Raw genomic sequence first — 17,864 nt, forward strand, 5'->3', positions numbered from 1 at the left:
GAGGGGTCCCTGAAATCCCCCTGTCTTTACTCCTCTTATGGTAACATTATGGAGCTGCTTTGCTAGCGCAGGGTTTGGACAGCTGAAGCTCCATCTCTGGATGGGTTGGTGTTTCTGGAGGCTTTCAGGGTAGGCCCATCCATGTACTGGTTGGTTCCCCCTCCAGATGTACTTATTGACTTGGTGTCTTAGAGGGCCTGGAGGGAGTCTGATGTGTTGGAACCAATTCTCAAAAAATCTGATGAGGGCTTAGCCTCTACCAGGGATCATCAACTTTGGAGTAAAGGCCCCATCTTTGATGCTGTTGTGTTGGTGGTAGCTGCCAGAAAGGACGTGCTAGAACAGAGTTCATTGGTTCACCCCACCAATAGGGAGTCTAGGACATTGGACTGGTTAGGGAAGTGCTGCTATACATCAGCCACATTTACAGTGAAAGCGTTAAATTACCTGGCTCACTTGATGAGACTGCAGCGGAATGTCAAGTCTGAAGTGTTAGTGGTGCTTTGGACACAACAGACTCCAGAGTGTCAAAAGTCTTCAGAGACTTGTCTACCTTGCAATCTGTTGTCTAGTGTGTCCATGCTTCTGCTTTACACTGCAGCCAGTGGCACTCCCCAGGCTACCATGCGTATTCACTCTTGGATGAGATTGTGTAACTTTGCAGACTGCCTCAAGGCATCCATTATTAATGTCCCTTATAATGACTCTTCACTCTTTGGCCCTAAGGTTAAAGCCGCTGACCAGGAATGAGCAGGATGGAAAGATGCTGTCTGTCATCGGAGTTTGTTTGCTATCCCCCCACCACCACCAACGGACCTTCTCTGGAAACCAGAAGGGGTGGAAACATCATATTTTTTTTTTTTTTTTTTTTTTTTGAGAAGTGCAGCAGCGTTTTCGAGTTGCTTCTGCAGACGATTCCCCCTATGATGGGGGTGGGGTAGCAAAATGGACACCACCTGCATGGCAGGGATGGTCTACAGAACCAGGGCTTCTGTGGACCTTTTTCCAGGATGACCTTTCAGCTCTCCTGAAGGGTTGCCCAAGTGTCCAGCTCTGGAGGCATTGGGAATAATTTGGCTCTTCACCCTGAAGCTTGGGAGGCCATCACCTCCGATGCATAAGTTGTATCCAGGGGATACACAATTCCATTTTCATTTCCCCCAAAAGAAATTACCAAACACCTCCTGGACTTGCCACCACATCAGTGAAGGCATGTAGATATTGAAATGCAAAAGCTGTTAGAAAATCAATTCAAGATGTCCTAATGGACCAGTTGCAGATCTGGGATATTTTCCTGGTTCGTTTTGGTCCCAAAGAACAAGAACCTCAGGTCAGTTTTGGATTTAAGCAAATAAAATCTCTTTATGAAACAGATCACGCTCCAGATGGTTATGGTGCAGTCCATTCTGCCTCTCTTTAGAAAGATGACTGGATATGCTTGATCGACTTACATCATGTAAAGATGGCGATTAACTCCAGGAGGTTTCTACACTTCGGGCTTGGAGCCGGTCATCATCATTTCAGAGCACTGCTGTTAGTCAACACCAAGGTGGTGGTGAGAACAAAGTGCATGGTAGTCGTAGCAGCCTGACTCAGGCTGCAAGATTTCCAGGTCTTCCCCTACCTGGATGATTAGCTTTTCATCACCTCCATGAGGGCATCATCTGTCAGAGCCAGAAACTCTCAACTCCAGTTGTGAAGAGTCACCTTCACCCAATCCAGATGTTTGAGTTCATCAGTAGCTAGGTGAACACAGTCTGTTAGATTGCAAAACTCTGATTCTCAGAGTAACTACCCTTTATTCTCAGGCCAGCTCCTTACTGTCTTACAGGAAACCTCCAGCATCTCTGGTTCTCAGACTTGGTTCACATGGCTGCAGCAGTCTGCTTAGGTCATTTGGAAAGGTACCACATGAGGATACCGCAAAGGATACTAGTGATGTAATGGTACTATCTGAGACTTCCTATGGAGTTTCCCATCATATTTACAGAAGTCTGTTGAAATCACATCAGCAAGTGGTGGTTGGAGTCTACCTTGGTGTCAGCCAAGAGACCTTTTGTTCCTCCACAAGGTACAATCACGATGGACATCTCCCTTCTTGGGTTGGGGGGGTCATTTCATGGGGGGGATAGTCCAAGGGACCTAGTCTACAACCAGTGCCAGTCTTCACATCAGTGTCTTGGAAATGGCTGTCCTTGCAGTGCAGGCCTTTCAGGCCTTTCTCTCAAAGAGTGTGAGTTCAGTGCAGACAGAATATATGTCTGTCGTTTGGTATCTGAACAAACCAGAGAAACATGATCCTATCTTCTTTGTTGTTAGGCCATGAGGATTTTCAATGGGTGATTTCATATCAACGGTTTCTGGTAGCAACACACATAACAGGAAAGGTCCAGCGTTTTAACGGACTGTCTGAACAGAAACCTTCTTCCTCACGAGAGGTCTCTTAAGTACTAGAGTTGATGCTGTTAGGTTTTGGTACTTGGGCACTCCATATTGCGATCTGTTTACTTCCCCACCAACACCAAGTGCAGTAGTTACTACTCTCAAGTTCATCCACCGGGACAATCACCCATGGTTGCTCATCTGTATGCTTGGTCTCCTGTATGTGCATCTTCCAACTCCTTTGGTGAAGTTCCTCCAGAAGTCTACCCATTGCAGAGTGATTGTGATCCTTATTGCTTCTTTTTGGCCCAGTCTGGTGTAGTTCCCCTTTCAATGGCTTCTTCTGAGGTGACCCTCTTGGGTCCTGGATCCCATTCCAAATGTGATTTCTCATCTGCTGGGCCTGATCCTGCACAATCTTTGGATGCCCAGATTAACCACATGGTTTCTGTGGTTCTTGTGATGGCCAGAGATCCCAAGCTTTCAGAGTGAGTGGCCCATATTTTATCCTCTTCTCAGAATATATCTGTTCGCAAAATCTATGCTAGTAAGTGGAGTTGCTTTTCCTTTTGGGCAGCTTCTAAATACTTGCACCCAGTCTCACCATCTTTGGAGGCTATCCTTGATATTCTTGCTGACTTTATTTCATTCAGGATCACGTTATTCCACTATTAAAGGGCAATTGGCAGAGATAATATGCCTGTCGGGGGCATTAAATGTTTCTAAGGCTTTTCTCAGGGGAACCTTTTTATTGTGGCCTCCTGTCCCTCCTTAGGATTACCTTTTTATGTTTAATGTACCTGCTGGACCTCCTTTTGAGCCTTCAGCAACAGTTTCCCCTAAAGTTCTTGTTTTGGAAGACTCTCTTCCTGGTAGCTGTTACTTCAGCCGAGCGTGCATTAGAGCCACAGACTTTATTTTCAGTACTTCCATATCTGGTCTTTTATAAAGGCAGGTTATCTCTCTGAATGGATCCTGCTTTTTTTGCTTAAGGTGGCAACGGAGAACAATTTTAATCGAGCCATTCATTTACCAGTATTTTTCTCCAAATTTTCAAACAAAGGAGAATATTTGCCTCATTATCTCGATGGTCATAGGCATTTTAGGTTTTATTTGGATAGAACCAAGTCCTTCAGAAAGTGTAATCAATTGTTTATCTTCTTTTCAAAAGCCCATTTTGGAAAGACAGTAAGTAGGTCTACTCTAATTGGCGTTCTAATTTCCCTTTCAAACTGTATTCCGTGAAATGTAGACTTTGCCTTGCAAACTGAAGTCATTCTGCTAGAGCTATGGCTGTCTCTATAGCTTTTCTCTCGAGAGCTGCTGTGGATGACATTTCTGCTGCTGCTACTTAGTTGGGTCCACATACCTTTGTGCCCCACTACAAGCTGAATATTCAGTCGAGGTCTAGACCCTCTTTTGGTTCTAATGTATTGCGACATGTGCTCTCATAGGACCTCCCTAGAGTGTAATGTGGCTGGGGACTCTGTCTCACAGGTTGAACCCGCATCGAAAAGACAACATTGGATATGAATGTTGCGTACTTCACATATATATATGATGTCTTTCTGTCCAGTTTAACCATCCCTCCCTCCCACCTGCCTTCTTCTGTGTTGTGTTTTTCTTGATCCTTGGTCAACCAAGTCATGGAGGCTGCTTCTCCTTTTGTTTGGGGTCATTGGTGTCATGTTCTTAGAATTAGCAGTGGAAGCCATTTGGAGAGGAACAAACTCAGTTTGAAGTGATTCTGTCAGAGCTAGGTATTATGAGTAGTGGAGGCATAGCTTGGAGGACTGGAGTCTTTTGGAAATGTTCTGTGTCTGATATGAACTGGATCTGATAACCTACACGTTGAACCAGATAGGAAAGATTCAACATGGATCTATTGTGGTTAGTACATAACTTTCATTTCCCATTCATTGAGATGCTTTACAGTTTGAAAATGCATTTTCATTGTTTTTTGTTTGTCATTTTCCAGAAAAACTCCTTACCCCATTGTGTTCTGCAGTATGTTTCCTGATGTACTCTGAGGAGCTACACAGATGCCTCGCAGTCTGATTTGCTGGTCTGCAGATGCGACTGACATCCTCTGCAAACCAGCACATGAGTTTGTGAGGGGTCTCTATAGCTGCTGATGGAACAGGTTGTCATTTCTTTCCAGAAGTTTTTTTTTTTTTTTTGCTCCCCCCCGGCAAGACATTTTTACGAACTGTTCTGGCAAACTACCTCTGGTGTTGCCCTTACATTTTTGTCTGTTTTAAGGGATATTTTTTTTGTAAAAGCTGAGATCTTTTTGCAGTCCCTGTGTGATGACAGGCATCACATCATTCAGGAAATACAATGTAATGCAAAACTGGTTATATGTAACATTTAAAATATGTGTCTCTGGTTTGCGGTTGTCTGCATTACTTTTTTTAGCTCTCTCCCTGATTCTTGAGCTAAAGGTGATGAATGCTAGTTCATTTGTCCCTAACTTGAAAGTATCTTTGAAGACTTTTTCTTCATACAGTTTGATGCTACTGATTGTTTTAATAGTAAACAAACACAGTGTTTTTCTTTTTTTCAAATACATGAATTTAGTCAGCGGCACTGTGCATTTCCTCCATTGTTGAGGGGAACGCATATATTTTTTTTTTTTTTCAGATGGAGTTGTGATATTGTGGTTTTATAGTTTTTGACGTTGGGAAAACAAAATGCAACTTTTTAAAGTAAGTGTGGAAAGTACCATTTGACATTGCATTTGGTGGGCACATCTGTGTGTGTGTGTGTGTGTGTGTGTGTGTGGTTGTAGTGTGTTGCACTGTATGCGACTAACAGCACTGAGCTAATGTATGATACTGCAGCTATTGTATATTTACAAATTCTATTGATTGGTTTGATCGGAAGACAAAAATTGAGTGGTCAGTAAGTGAAGTACTGTGATTTTTATTTTTTATTCAAACGTGAATGTGTGCATTTTTTTTTATTTTTTTATAACTATTTTGATTAGAAAGGAGTTTTTGTGGTATTTTGTGGTATCAAATGGAAATTTGAAATGCTGGGAAGCATCTCATTATGACCTGGTGTCTATGTACCACCACTTTGCAAACATTTATACTTGTTTAGCACTAAATGTTATATGTATGCATATTTTACCCAAGTGTCTTGGACAGTGCCCACATAGCATTGTATATCAGCATTTCGCACAAGTCGGCACATGGGTCAGGAATGCCTCATGACCCATATGGGATGATTGGTAAGTAAGTATGATTTTCATTTGCCAGTTATTAATTCGTACTATATTAATATTTGTTAACTTGACCCAGAAGGAATTTGTGGCACTTCATTGTTTCAAATGAAAGCTTATACAGTGCTGGAAAACTTCTCGTTGCCAATGTCTCTTGGCAGATGTTTATAGTTGTCAAGAATAAATATGGTATTTATGCATATTTTATGTAAATATGTTGGAAAGTGTCCACATAACATTGTGGAAAAGCATATCACAGGGCAGCTCAGCTCAATTCTGGAATGTCTACTGAGCCAAATACAGTGGCCAGTAAGCAAGAAAGTGTTTTCTTAGTGCCCAGTTATGAATATCTGTCATGTTACTTTCAGGTAATAAGTTGACCCAAACAGAGTTGTTGCTGTTTGTCTTTCAGCTTTTTCCTGGTAAGGGGTCGTCGCAGCGGAACTCCGGTCTGCTAATGATTGGCAGTAGATTTTTACAAAACGCCGAGGTGCCAGCTCGACGCCCAACCTTCAACGAAGGCACGCCCATTTACGCATGCATGTCTTTTGAACGCTACCCAACTGCAGGGAGAACATGCAGACTCCACAAAGAAGGCACTCCCAAGCCACATCGAGAATCGAATGGGAGAACCTCTTGCTGTGAGGTAACAACGCTACCACCGTACCACCGCGGCATTACTTGACCCAAACAGAGCATGCATGGTATTTCATGGTATCAAATGAGAAATTACAAAATGCTGCAAAAGTTGTCACTAATGCCTGCTGGCTGCCTCTTACCAGTTTACAGATATTTGTACTTTTTTAGTAATAAACTATGTTTATATGCATAAATGCCATATTTCTGTAAACATCTCTGGCATTGTTCTCCTGGATGTATTATGGAACAGCATTTTACATGCCAGAGAAGGTCAGACATGACCTTTTATCTGGGGATATTGCGAATACGTGCCATGTATTAATTACCATATTAATAACTCGAACCAGAATGTGTTTTTATGGTACTCTTATCAGTGCAAATTAAAGCATACACACTATTTGGTATCTAGCAAACACTGCTTTGCAGGTGCTTGTCTTTTAAAGCATGAAAATTGCAGTTATGCAGATATCTAAAAATGGAATGACATCTACACAACTGCTTTGCAGCAAATTAACTAGAGCGGTATTAATTTCCCTAATTATAATAAAACATACTGTTTTCTGTAATTGTAATGATAAAATTGACTTAACTATTTGTTAATATAAAATTGACTGTGTATCACTGTTGTGAAGAGGAGTGTATGCAGAAGAATTTTCATATTTAAATTTTTTTTTTTTTTTTTTGGGTAACTTAGTTTTTCATATGTATACATTTATTTACTGGTAGATTGCCCATATAAATTCTCAGAAGTTTAGCTTTGGCAAAAGCTGTCCAGCCAGGAAATCTGCTCAACTCAGGCTAGATATTAATGGGTTAGGTGGTATTTTGGTTCAAGGCCCCAACTGTCTGTAAGAAAACATATATACTGTACCCTGTTCTGTGAGGCTTTTTTCATGCTGTGCTGTTAGCCGTGGTAAGAAACTTGTCATGCAGCAGCATTGTGTAATCTAGGGAATTACAAATGCTGGTTGCTTGTGCATGCTTAACTCTGTTCTTTATATTTTATTAATATTTTGATCTGTTCTTTATATTTTATTAATATTTTGATCAGTATGATTGCAGTTTTGATGGTGGAGGAGGGTTGATATATGGTGAATATTTAGCTTTACTTACAGAAGCATTTGGAATGAGCAGTGCATGGATACAGTATTATTTCATTATTTCTTTTCCCTGTCACAGTGATGCGCCATGCCAATAGTAGACAAATTGAAGGAGGCATTGAAGCCTGGACGGAAGGATTCTGCAGATGATGGTGATCTTGGTAAACTCCTGGCTGCCTCTGCCAAAAAGGTGCTGCTACAGAAGATTGAATTTGAGCCTGCCAGTAAGACCTTTTCATATCAGTTGGAATCACTGAAAAGCAAGTATGTTCTCTTAAGTACGAAGCCTGAAGGAGCAGTGTCACAAAGGCCATTTGATGGACCTTCCTCGAAAAAGCAGGGTATGTAGCACTCCATTACTGCCTTGGAAATACTTTTTTTAAATTTTAAATAAGTTAATGCGAAGCTGGTGCAGATTCTGTCGTGGAGTGAATATTTCTTTTTCTTTATCCTGATGCCAAGAATGCAACATAATAATGCATCAAACTGGCTTAGGTGCACATGCTACCACTCACCTGTGTCTGGCCAAGGTCAGTTACTGAATGCTGCTGTGTTTTAGTTTTGAGCTGTATCTTTTGGCTTCACCAGGGTATGGTTGAATAGCAACATGTCCCATATGCCTCCCACATAGCAAGGAGAGCTGGGTAGTGGCCTCAGTCTTTATTCCCCTTGTATGTGAGCCCCAGTATCCCTCTTTTCTTCTTCCTTTTTTTTGTTAAACAAAAAACATCTTTGTCTATGTCATACATTATGATAATTTAATAACCATACATTTATATAAATGAAAACAGACCTTACTGACATAATTTTAGTTGCAAACATTATACATCACTTATAATCTATCCAGTCATTATCAGTCAGACATTACATAGCTCATTCACATCCTGCCTTTATTTAAATATTGTTCCTCCTCTGCATGTATTGTTCCTGCAATTCCCATTTTTTCTATGTAATTTGCTCCTAACCTTTTCTAAAGATCCCAGTTTCAGTTGTTTTCTCTCTCTTGCTATATTCACTACTTCTACTACAGTTGGTTTAGACTTTGATTTCCATTTTCTAGTAATTGCTTTTTGGCAGCCACCAGAATTAGACTCAGCAAGGCCTTACTGTGTCTAGGCAGTTCAGATTCTGCATTATAGCTCAAAAAATAATTTCCTTAGTTACACCAATTTGCTCACCCAGTATCACTGACCAAGCAGTCTGGAAGGGATCTTTAAAGTCTGCCAGCTCATTATATTCACAGAAAATATGTTCACAATTCCCTTTATCTTCTCTATCACACCAACAATATTTGCTGTCTATCTGAGGAAACATTTTTTGGAGTCTACTTGGGGTATAAAAATAACTATGTAAACATTTCCAAGCAAAGATGCTAAATCTTCTACACTTCATTGCATATTAGGGAGACTTGTATATATTCCCCTGTTATTCTTTGTGAATTGCTTATACAGTCTCTCTTCTCGGTTCTTTCTAAATATTTTGATTGATAATCATGCAATATTTTGTGTGCCCTATTAATTATTACTTTTTTAGCAGCAGCTTCTGTTCTAGATTGTACTAAAAACTCTACCAGTGCATTTTCCTTGTGATCCCCCTATTTCTTTCTCTTTGCCGATACTTTGATCCTTGTTAGGGAAGGCACTCTTAGCCTGTAGTCCAAATACATTCTTGGCCTCTTCCCATTCTATTACCGTTCCATCTCTGATTTGTTCCCAATACCTTGTTTCTTTTTTCAGTTTTCTCCAATAAATTCCAACCCTCTCTTGCCTGTTGTCTGTATCTCTAATTGTAGTCATCTCTATCAGCAGAATCTCCTTTCTCCATTCCCACGTTGGCTTAGTTCTTAAAAGACTTTCTGCTACTTAAGGAAAATAATAACCATACAGATTATAGTCATAAACGATCTGCATCCAAATTCTCATCCTCTCCTTGTTTCTTGAGCCCCTCCCCCATTTTATCATCACCACTTTCCACTTTGAATTATAAGTTTCTACTTATACTAAGTATAGGAGCTCTAAATGTGTAGCTGTGGAATACCCCTTCAAATCGGGTAACCCAAAACCACCTTGTTCTGTTGGAAGAATCATCTTATCCCACATGACTCTTGCCGTCTTGCCCTCCCAGATAAAATCCTTCATCTCTTTATTAATTGCTAGCCACAACAACTTGTCTGGTTGATTAAAAATACACCTGACCTGTGTTTAAAACTAAAGGGACTAAAAACATTTTAACTGCTTATATCTTGCTGTCCATATCCATGTAGTGCTCCCAATTTCTTAATTTTTGTATTGTCTTTTTAGTCTCTTCCCACATATCCTTAGCTGCCACACCAGAATCCTTTTTAATCCATAGTTCTAAGTACTTCATTTTAAAATGTCCCCATAAATATGGATATTATTGAACTATTTTGTGTGTAGGTATATAATTTACTGCTGTTGCCTTTGGTTTATCTTCATTAATTTTGTATCCTGAAAAGATTTGAAACTGACTCAAAATGTTCCACAACACTGAACTGTCCTTTTCCGGTTTTATCAGATATAAAATAATATCATCTGCAAATACAGCCAGCTTTTCTTGACTTCAATACCAATTATATCCTTGAATTTCCTGAGTCCCTTGTCTTCTTTGCCAATGGTTCTAAATATAATGCAAATGCCAAAGATGAAAGTGGACACCCCTTCCTGGTTCCTCTGCTAAAACAGAAATTCAGAGAGGAACCTACCTACTTTAATTTGCTTCTCGAGTCCCTCATATATCCTCCTAATCAACTTTATAATTTTATAAGGGAATGCAAATGCTTCCATTGCCCTGGTCATAAACTCCCAGCTTACTCTGTCAAATGCTTTCTCTGCATCAAGACCCACCAACAACAGTGGTATTTTCTTATGTTCTGCTTCCCTCTGGATTATCAATGTTCTGTTAATGTCAAATGTTTGTCTCCTCTCCACAGAACATCATTGATCCATGTGCATCAGTTTTCACCTTTGCCATTCTCTTATCCATTGTAGATGTAAACACTTTATAGTCATGGTTTAGGATTGAAATGAGCCTGTATGAAGCTGTTTCTGATGGGTCTTTACCCTTTTTAGGTATTACAGCCACCACCGCTATCTTCCAGGACGTTGGTGCTTCTCCTTCTTTTAAAATACTGTTAATACCTTCCAGATCTTTATAATTTTTTCTCTCCTAGCTTCCAGACTTTTACAGGAATGCCATCTATTTCTGGGGACTTTCCTGTGAATTGCATATAAATCATTTTTGTCTTCTCTCCTCATATCCTGTTAGTAATTGAGCCTCATCCACCTCTAACCTTGTCCTATTTAATTTTTCCGTAAACATTTCCATTTGTTCCTTTTCTTGATTTCCATATTTTTTTTCTTTATACAGACTTTCATAAAATTTCAGAAATATTTATAGTACCGCTACAGCATATCTCATCTTTCTTGTTACAGGCTCCCAAAGTTTGATGATAACCCTTTCTACTTTCTGTTGCCTTAGTTATGCTAAAAGTTTCTGTGGTCTGAATTTAGCAAAAAAACAGTTGCTTAACAGCAATCTTTCTAAACTCATGCACATTGTCGAGGTAGTCCCCTATTTTCTGTTTAGCATTTTGCAGTTCATAGGTTCATAGATGTGTACTAGGCTAATGGCCCTGGAGCCTTTACAAGCCTAGCCCATAGGATTATCCTGGCATTGTGCCACCCGACCTTAGTTCCCGGTGCCTCTGTTGAGTAAAGCCACTGTAGTGATATCAGGGTGAATTTTCTATTTCCCATCCACTCATCAAGATTTCTCTTAGAGGGCCAGTGAGGTGTTCTGCTTGACATGTATGGAAAGTCTGTTCCAAAACATGGGCAGTCTCTGGGTTATGAACCTGTCCCTCCAGCATGTTCTGTTGATTGTGGTAATGAGGTTGAGGTCTCTGGAGTGTGTGGTGTGGGGGAATGGGATGTCTTTAGATGTAGCATTTCTAACAGAGCTGGGTCAGACATGGCTTTGTAAGTCAAGCAGAGATCGTCTCTAAGTAGGCGATATGAGACAGAAAATAGTTGGAGTTTTTGAGTCTGTTCATATAGGACAAATGTTTAAGGCCTAGGATTCTCTTTGTGAGGTACCTTTGCGGCCTCTCCAGTTGTTGCAGGTGTTTAGTGAGGTACATGCCAAATGGGGCATTGTACTCCATGATTGGCCTAATGAAGGAAGGAGTAGAGTTGCTCCTCTTCTTGTGAGATTCCCCATATTCTGTGCATTAACATTTATCAGTCCCTCTAAATAATAATTGTTACTTCTTAACCTATCTCTCTCTCTGTCATTTCCACCCTATTTTTAAACTCCACTTTAATTTTATCACACTCCCTAGTTAATTTTTTGAAGACGTTTCTTCTCTAATAACTCCCAAATTTCCACTACCTATTCCTTAAATTCCTCTCTTGAACAGATGGGTGGGAAAAGTGCCATTGTCTCATTTTTATTTCATTACCCTGCATTTTTATTTTTATTATTAGCATGTGATCTGAAATAGTTATTGAATGCGTATCAAAACTTTGTTGAATGCACAAGTTCCTGTGAAAATGTAAATTCTGTCTAGCCTAGCCCAGTTTTTGTATCTTGGGGAGTAATATGTCAGTTCACTCCAATCTCCTACTACTGAATCCACAGCTTCCATGACAAATATTTTCAGAAATGTCTTCAAAATTCTACTCATTTTGTTATATTTTCCCTTCTGGGTTCACCAGACACATTATCACTGCTATAAATCAAAGTTCATTCCCCACCTATAGATAATAATTCCTGTTGAAAGCTGATGATTTCTCCCAGAATTTTTGTAAGCTCTCGTATAGCTCTATTATATAGGTAGAATATAAATAGATGGCAGTGTAATCCTCCTCCCTTGCCAGCAGCTCCGTAGTACTACAAATCTGCCATTATCTTTTGTATCCTCTTCTATCACTATTAAAGCTCCTCTTGTAAGTAAAGTTCTTCTCTTTTCCTTTGTCCCAGGCATTCCACCGAATAATCATCTTGAAAACCTTTATCAAATTCACATGTTCGTTTCTTTCCTAATGTGTCTCCTGTAGCATAGCTATTTGCACTCTATATTTTTTAGTATAGTTCAGCACTTTCGTTTTGTATATATCTGTGTGACCATTAGCATTTAAAGATGATATAGAAAACATCATTATGTGTAATAGCTTTTTTGTCAAGTATCTAGTTACAGCTTTTGTGTTACATGCATACACTAATGTTTGGCAGATTGACCTTTTATACAGTTGATGTCCTTCAAGAATGCAACTGCAGTCCTTACATATGGGTTGTCCTGCCTCAGGCAGCCCTTCGGTCGGCCGGATTCCGAAGTCTGGGTCCGGCGTCGGCTGATGTCGCCTCCTCCCCTACGTCAGAGCGGCTGGGGTATAAAAGCATCAGCCGGCGCCATCTTCTTCAGTCTTTCTTGCCGCGTGGTGCCCGAAGCAGAAGCAGTTCGCAAGTGCCGGTCGGTCAGCTCCTGTGTTTTCAGTTACCAAAGTCATCAAAAAGCTAAGTACCCCGTTGGGGAACCTTTTCTTGCCACAGCCGATGTCAGATAAAATTGCAAAAGTTAATAACTGTTTGTCTTGTGGTAAACAAATACCTCATAAGGACTTCCATTCTTACTGCCTTCCCTGCCTTGGCCCAGACAACAACGTCTCGGCCTGTGCTGCCTGTGCTTGCTTCAATAAGCGCACACTCAGGCGCCGGGCAGAATTTGCTGAAGACTTTTTTGGGGAAAATTACTCCTATATCATGCCGTCGGAACAACCGACAACACATATTTCCAAAAAACGGAAGGACCGGGACCGACCTTCTCGGCCCGCGACTTCCACCGACACCACGCCAAAACCTACCGCGAGTGCATCGTTCTCCTTGGAGGCGGTAATTCAACCGCTCCAGACCGACGACACTGCTTTACCGTACACTTCGGTCCCGGAGGCTTACCCCGGTGCCGGTTGTGGATTTTCCTCCTGAAACCGAAACCCAAGATTTGCCTGACACCTTACTGGTGGACAAAGTTACTCCTGCACGTGGGGCATCTAGGCCTCCGGTGTCTATGTCCATCAAGGCCTACACACATGCTAAGCCTGGCTGCCAGCCAGGCTGTCTCACCCTCCTTAATCTTTTTCTCAGGGTCCCACTTCTGATAAACAGATCATGACTTTAGCTACAGATCTAATTTCTTTAATCAGAGGCTCTCAGGCTCATCCAGACAGTGGTTCTCAGCCGCCTGCAGACAAAAGGCCTAGGGTTGAGCAGACAGATACCCTTTCCTCAGATGAAGCCTCTGGTGACTCAGGTCATTCAGATTCCCAGGAAGAATCCTTCCAGGCCTACGAGGATTCTGATGCTGATGAATCTATTCCCTCTGTCTCTCCTCCTGAGGATATTTCTTTCGGGGAAATTCTCCACTCCATGAGAGAGCATTTTCAGTGGCAGGACCAGGATTTCTCCGACTCCAGGAAAAGGCTTCGTACTTTCCTTAAGTTACCCCAGCACAGGCCTTTAGCTATTCCACCAGTGTTAGATGTATTGGATGATGTGTACTCAGACTCGAGTCCTTCTCCTGATTCTCTCCCTCCTGCTCCTGTCAAGCCAGACAGATATTACAGGGTTCCTGAAACTCATAAACATCTCTTTAAGGCCCACTCTGTTGATCTAGAAACTATTTCCCAGGGGCCCAAAGGAGTGGCCACTTCCACGGCCAAAAATCCTTTGCCCGCAGACAGAGAATCTAGGTCCCTGGAGAGGTGGGGCAAAAAAGTTTATACCTCAACCACCCTTGCCATGAGGGCACTTGTCTTTTTCATATGTTTCAGTATCAGGATTTCTTGATGGATGATTTGCAGAAAAAGTTAGCCTCTCCTGAGCCTTTAGATAGAAAGGCCTTGCAGGATTTGGTTCATAATACTCAGCAGGTTAGCAATCATTTTCTTCAGTGTGGTTATGATGCATTGGAAGCTTCATGTAGGGCAGCTATGACAGGGGCTGTCATACGTAGACATGCTTGGTTGAAAGAACAGGCATTGCCAGATCATGTTAAAGTAAAGCTTCTAGATGCACCTCTGGAAAAACACAAGCTATTTGGTGCTAATGCTCAGGATGTGTTGAAATCAATTGAGGAAAAGGCTAAATCAGTACAAACAGTCAAAGATTTCCTCCAGGTTCAGCCACCAAGGTTCAGCAGGAATTGGCCTTCGAAGAATTGGTCCTTTCCAGACACTGACAAGTTCCAAAGGGGAAAAAACAGGCATGCTCGAGGTAGAGGGCAATACCGGGGCTCCTACAGGGGCCGCCAATGGCAACCGACTAATCAGAGAAGTGGCGCAGGGACTTCTACTGCTCCACAGGGACAATCACAATGATTTGACTTTGACACCACCGACCAAGGCTCAAAGAGAAGCACCTTTAGGCGGAAAATTATCCTTATTTTCAAAAAATTGGCACGTTTTAACAAAGGACAAATGGATTCTGGACATAATAGACAAAGGTTACAGGTTCCACTTCCATACCTTACCAACAAGACAAGGCATGCCAAACCTACCACAAAACCAAAGGGCAGAGGCACTCATACAGGTTTCAAAGCTGCTACAAATCAAAGCAATAGAAAAGGTTCCTCCTCAGGAACAAGACCAGGGATTCTACTCAAGACTGTTCCTTGTTCCAAGAAAAGAAAAGCAATGGAGGCCTATACTGAACGTGTCCGCTCTAAACACTTTTCTCATTGTGCCAAAATTCAAAATGCTGACGTTACAGCAACTTCTTCCCATGCTGGGCAAGGGGTCTTGGCTGGTTACTATGGACCTCAAGGAGGCATACCTGCATGTCCCAATCAGACACAGTTGCAGAAGATACCTCAGATTTCTTGCAGGGTCAGAGCATTATCAATTCTCAGCATTGCCTTTTGGCTTATCTACTGCGCCCAGAGTATTCACGAAATGCCTGGTATCAGTAATTGCACACTGCAGACTCCAGGGGATACAAATATACCCTTACCTGGACGACTGCCTTATACAAGTGGACAGCAAGCAAGCCTTGATAAGAAACTTGAACTATGTCATTCACTTATTACAGGCTTTGGGATACACAGTCGACATTCAAAAATCAAGACTACTGCCATCCCAACAAATAATTTTTCTAGGAGCCAAACTGGACACAAACTCACAAATGGCTTTCCTCACAGAAGAAAAACAAGAACAATTACCAGATTACTTCAAAAGCCTAGCAAAACACACCCAGATGACTGCAAGGAAAATCCTGCAGGCCCTGGGTTTCATGGCATCTTGCATTCTTCTGATTCCACTGGCAAGACTACACATGAGAAAACTACAATGGTACCTAAAAAGTTTATGGTCTCAACACAGCCACAACTTAGAAGCAATTATTCCACTCATTCCATGTCTAAAAAAGGAATTTTGGTGGTGGGCACAAGCAAGCCAGCTAAACAAAGGTATGTCTTTCAACAAACCTCAAACAAGCCAAACCATTACAACAGACTCCTCAGATCATGGATGGGGGGCGCACATGGAGGGCAGATGCATTCAAGGGCAATGGGCACCCCAGGAAGTGCATCTACACATCAATCAAAAAGAGATGTTGGCAGTGATTCATGCAATCGAGGCCTTCAGAAAATTTCTTCAGCAAGGTCAACTGCTAATAAAGACAGACAACACCACTGTTATGTGGTACATAAACAAACAGGGAGGCACTCATTCTTACCCCCTCTGCAGGCTAACAATGACTCTTTGGGAAAAGTCCCTGAAACTGAACATACAGTTGCAATCCCAGTTTGTTCCAGGCAAGGACAATGTTCTGGCGGACAGTCTAAGCAGAAACATCTTGGACCCGCACGAATGGATGTTGCATCCAGACATTTTTTCACAAATAACTCATGCATGGGGGAGGCCGGACATAGATCTCTTTGCCTCACACCTCAATCATCATCTGAAGAAGTTCTGCTCGAGGACACACCATCCTCAAGCCTGGAGAATGGATGCTCTCTCCTTCAGCTGGAACTCTCTAACAGTCTATGCATTCCCACCTCTACCATTAATGACCAAGGTGTTACTGAAGATCAAAGCAGAACAACCGAAAGGCATTTTGATAGCTCCAGACTGGCCAAGACAGCACTGGTACCCATTACTAAGGAGCATAACTCGCACCAAGCTGTGGCCCCTGCCTCAATGGCCTCTGCTTCTGACTCAGCACAATTACAGGATGGTTCATCCCAACCTGCAAACATTGCAGCTGACAGCTTGGAGGGTTCCATGACTTCTCCCCATATCTCTCTCTCCAAGAAATTTCAAGAGATCTTACTGGAAGCACGCAGACCTTTCACCAGAAAAACTTACTCAGCCGAATGGAAGAGATTCAACATCTGGAATGCCAACAAGGGTCAGGATGCATCAGTAATGAGCATCCCACAGATACTAGAATACTTGGCAGAAATGCTACATAATGGCCTTTCATATTCTTCCATAAAAATACACGCTTCAACAATTTCAGCAAAATACAACAGTGATCCACCTGTGTTTTCACATCCTTTGCTAAGACAGTTTCTAAGAGGGATAAAGAATATCAAACCTCCCAGAAAACCACCAGTGCCTGCATGGGACCTCAACTTCATGTTGGAAAAATTAACTCTTCCTCCTTTTGAGCCAGCAGCATCTTCAGAATTGCAATTTCTCTGCTGGAAAACAGTTTTCCTGTTGGCAATTACCTCAGCAAGAAGAGTCTCTGAGATACAGGCCCTCATGACAGTACCTCCATTTCTCATTTTTCATCAGGACAGAGTTTCTTTAAGAACCAATCCTTCATTCATGCCAAAAGTGATATCCAGGGTGTCTCTAAATCAAGCAATTCACCTGCCTACCTTCTTTCCCAATCCTCAAAATAAAGGAGAAAAGCTGCTGCACACTTTTGACATACACAGACAATTGCGCTACTACTTGGACAGAACAAAAGCCAACAGAAAGTCTGACCAACTATTTGTAGCTTACGCTGCTGGAGTACAAGGAAAGGCAATTTCCAAACAAACAATTTCAAAATGGATTGGACACTGCATCAGATTCTGTTGCTCTTTCCACGGAAAAGGTGTGCCAGCCAATATCAGGCCACACTCCACCAGAGCGATAGCCACCTCCACAGCCTTTCAAAGAGGGGTGGCTACAAAGGACATCCTATTAGCTGCTACATGAAGCTCCGTGCATACATTTTCCAAACACTACAACCTGCCTTTATATTCCAGATCCCGAGCAGGCTTTGCTTCGGCAGTCCTGCAGGGCATTTTAGCTACACCATCTTTATCTTAGATCCTACCACCCCCAGCTTGGCTATGGTATTCAACCCATATGTAAGGACTGCAGTTGCATTCTTGAAGGACATAGTACAGTTTTGTACCTACCATAAATGTAGATGTCCGATAGATATGCAACTGCAGTCAGGTTTTCCCTCCCTCCTACCCCTCTGTAAATTATCCTTTTTGGGTC

The 17,864-nt window shown here is 41.7% G+C and overlaps 1 protein-coding gene across 1 annotated transcript in view; it reads left to right on the forward strand.

Moving 5' to 3' along the window:
- LOC122800225 (ubiquitin carboxyl-terminal hydrolase 36-like) overlaps positions 1–17,864 on the forward strand; it is a 1,786,736-nt gene that overhangs the window by 101,046 nt on the left and 1,667,826 nt on the right. The window contains exon 3 of the mRNA XM_044069718.1: positions 7,427–7,688. Coding sequence (XP_043925653.1) covers positions 7,436–7,688 — 253 coding nt within the window. The 5' untranslated portion in view covers positions 7,427–7,435. The remainder of the gene's footprint in view (positions 1–7,426; positions 7,689–17,864) is intronic.

The sequence above is a fragment of the Protopterus annectens genome, chromosome 4.part0 (assembly GCF_019279795.1).
Source record: "Protopterus annectens isolate FY-2018-M chromosome 4.part0, PAN1.0, whole genome shotgun sequence".
Lineage (NCBI taxonomy): Eukaryota > Metazoa > Chordata > Ceratodontiformes > Protopteridae > Protopterus > Protopterus annectens.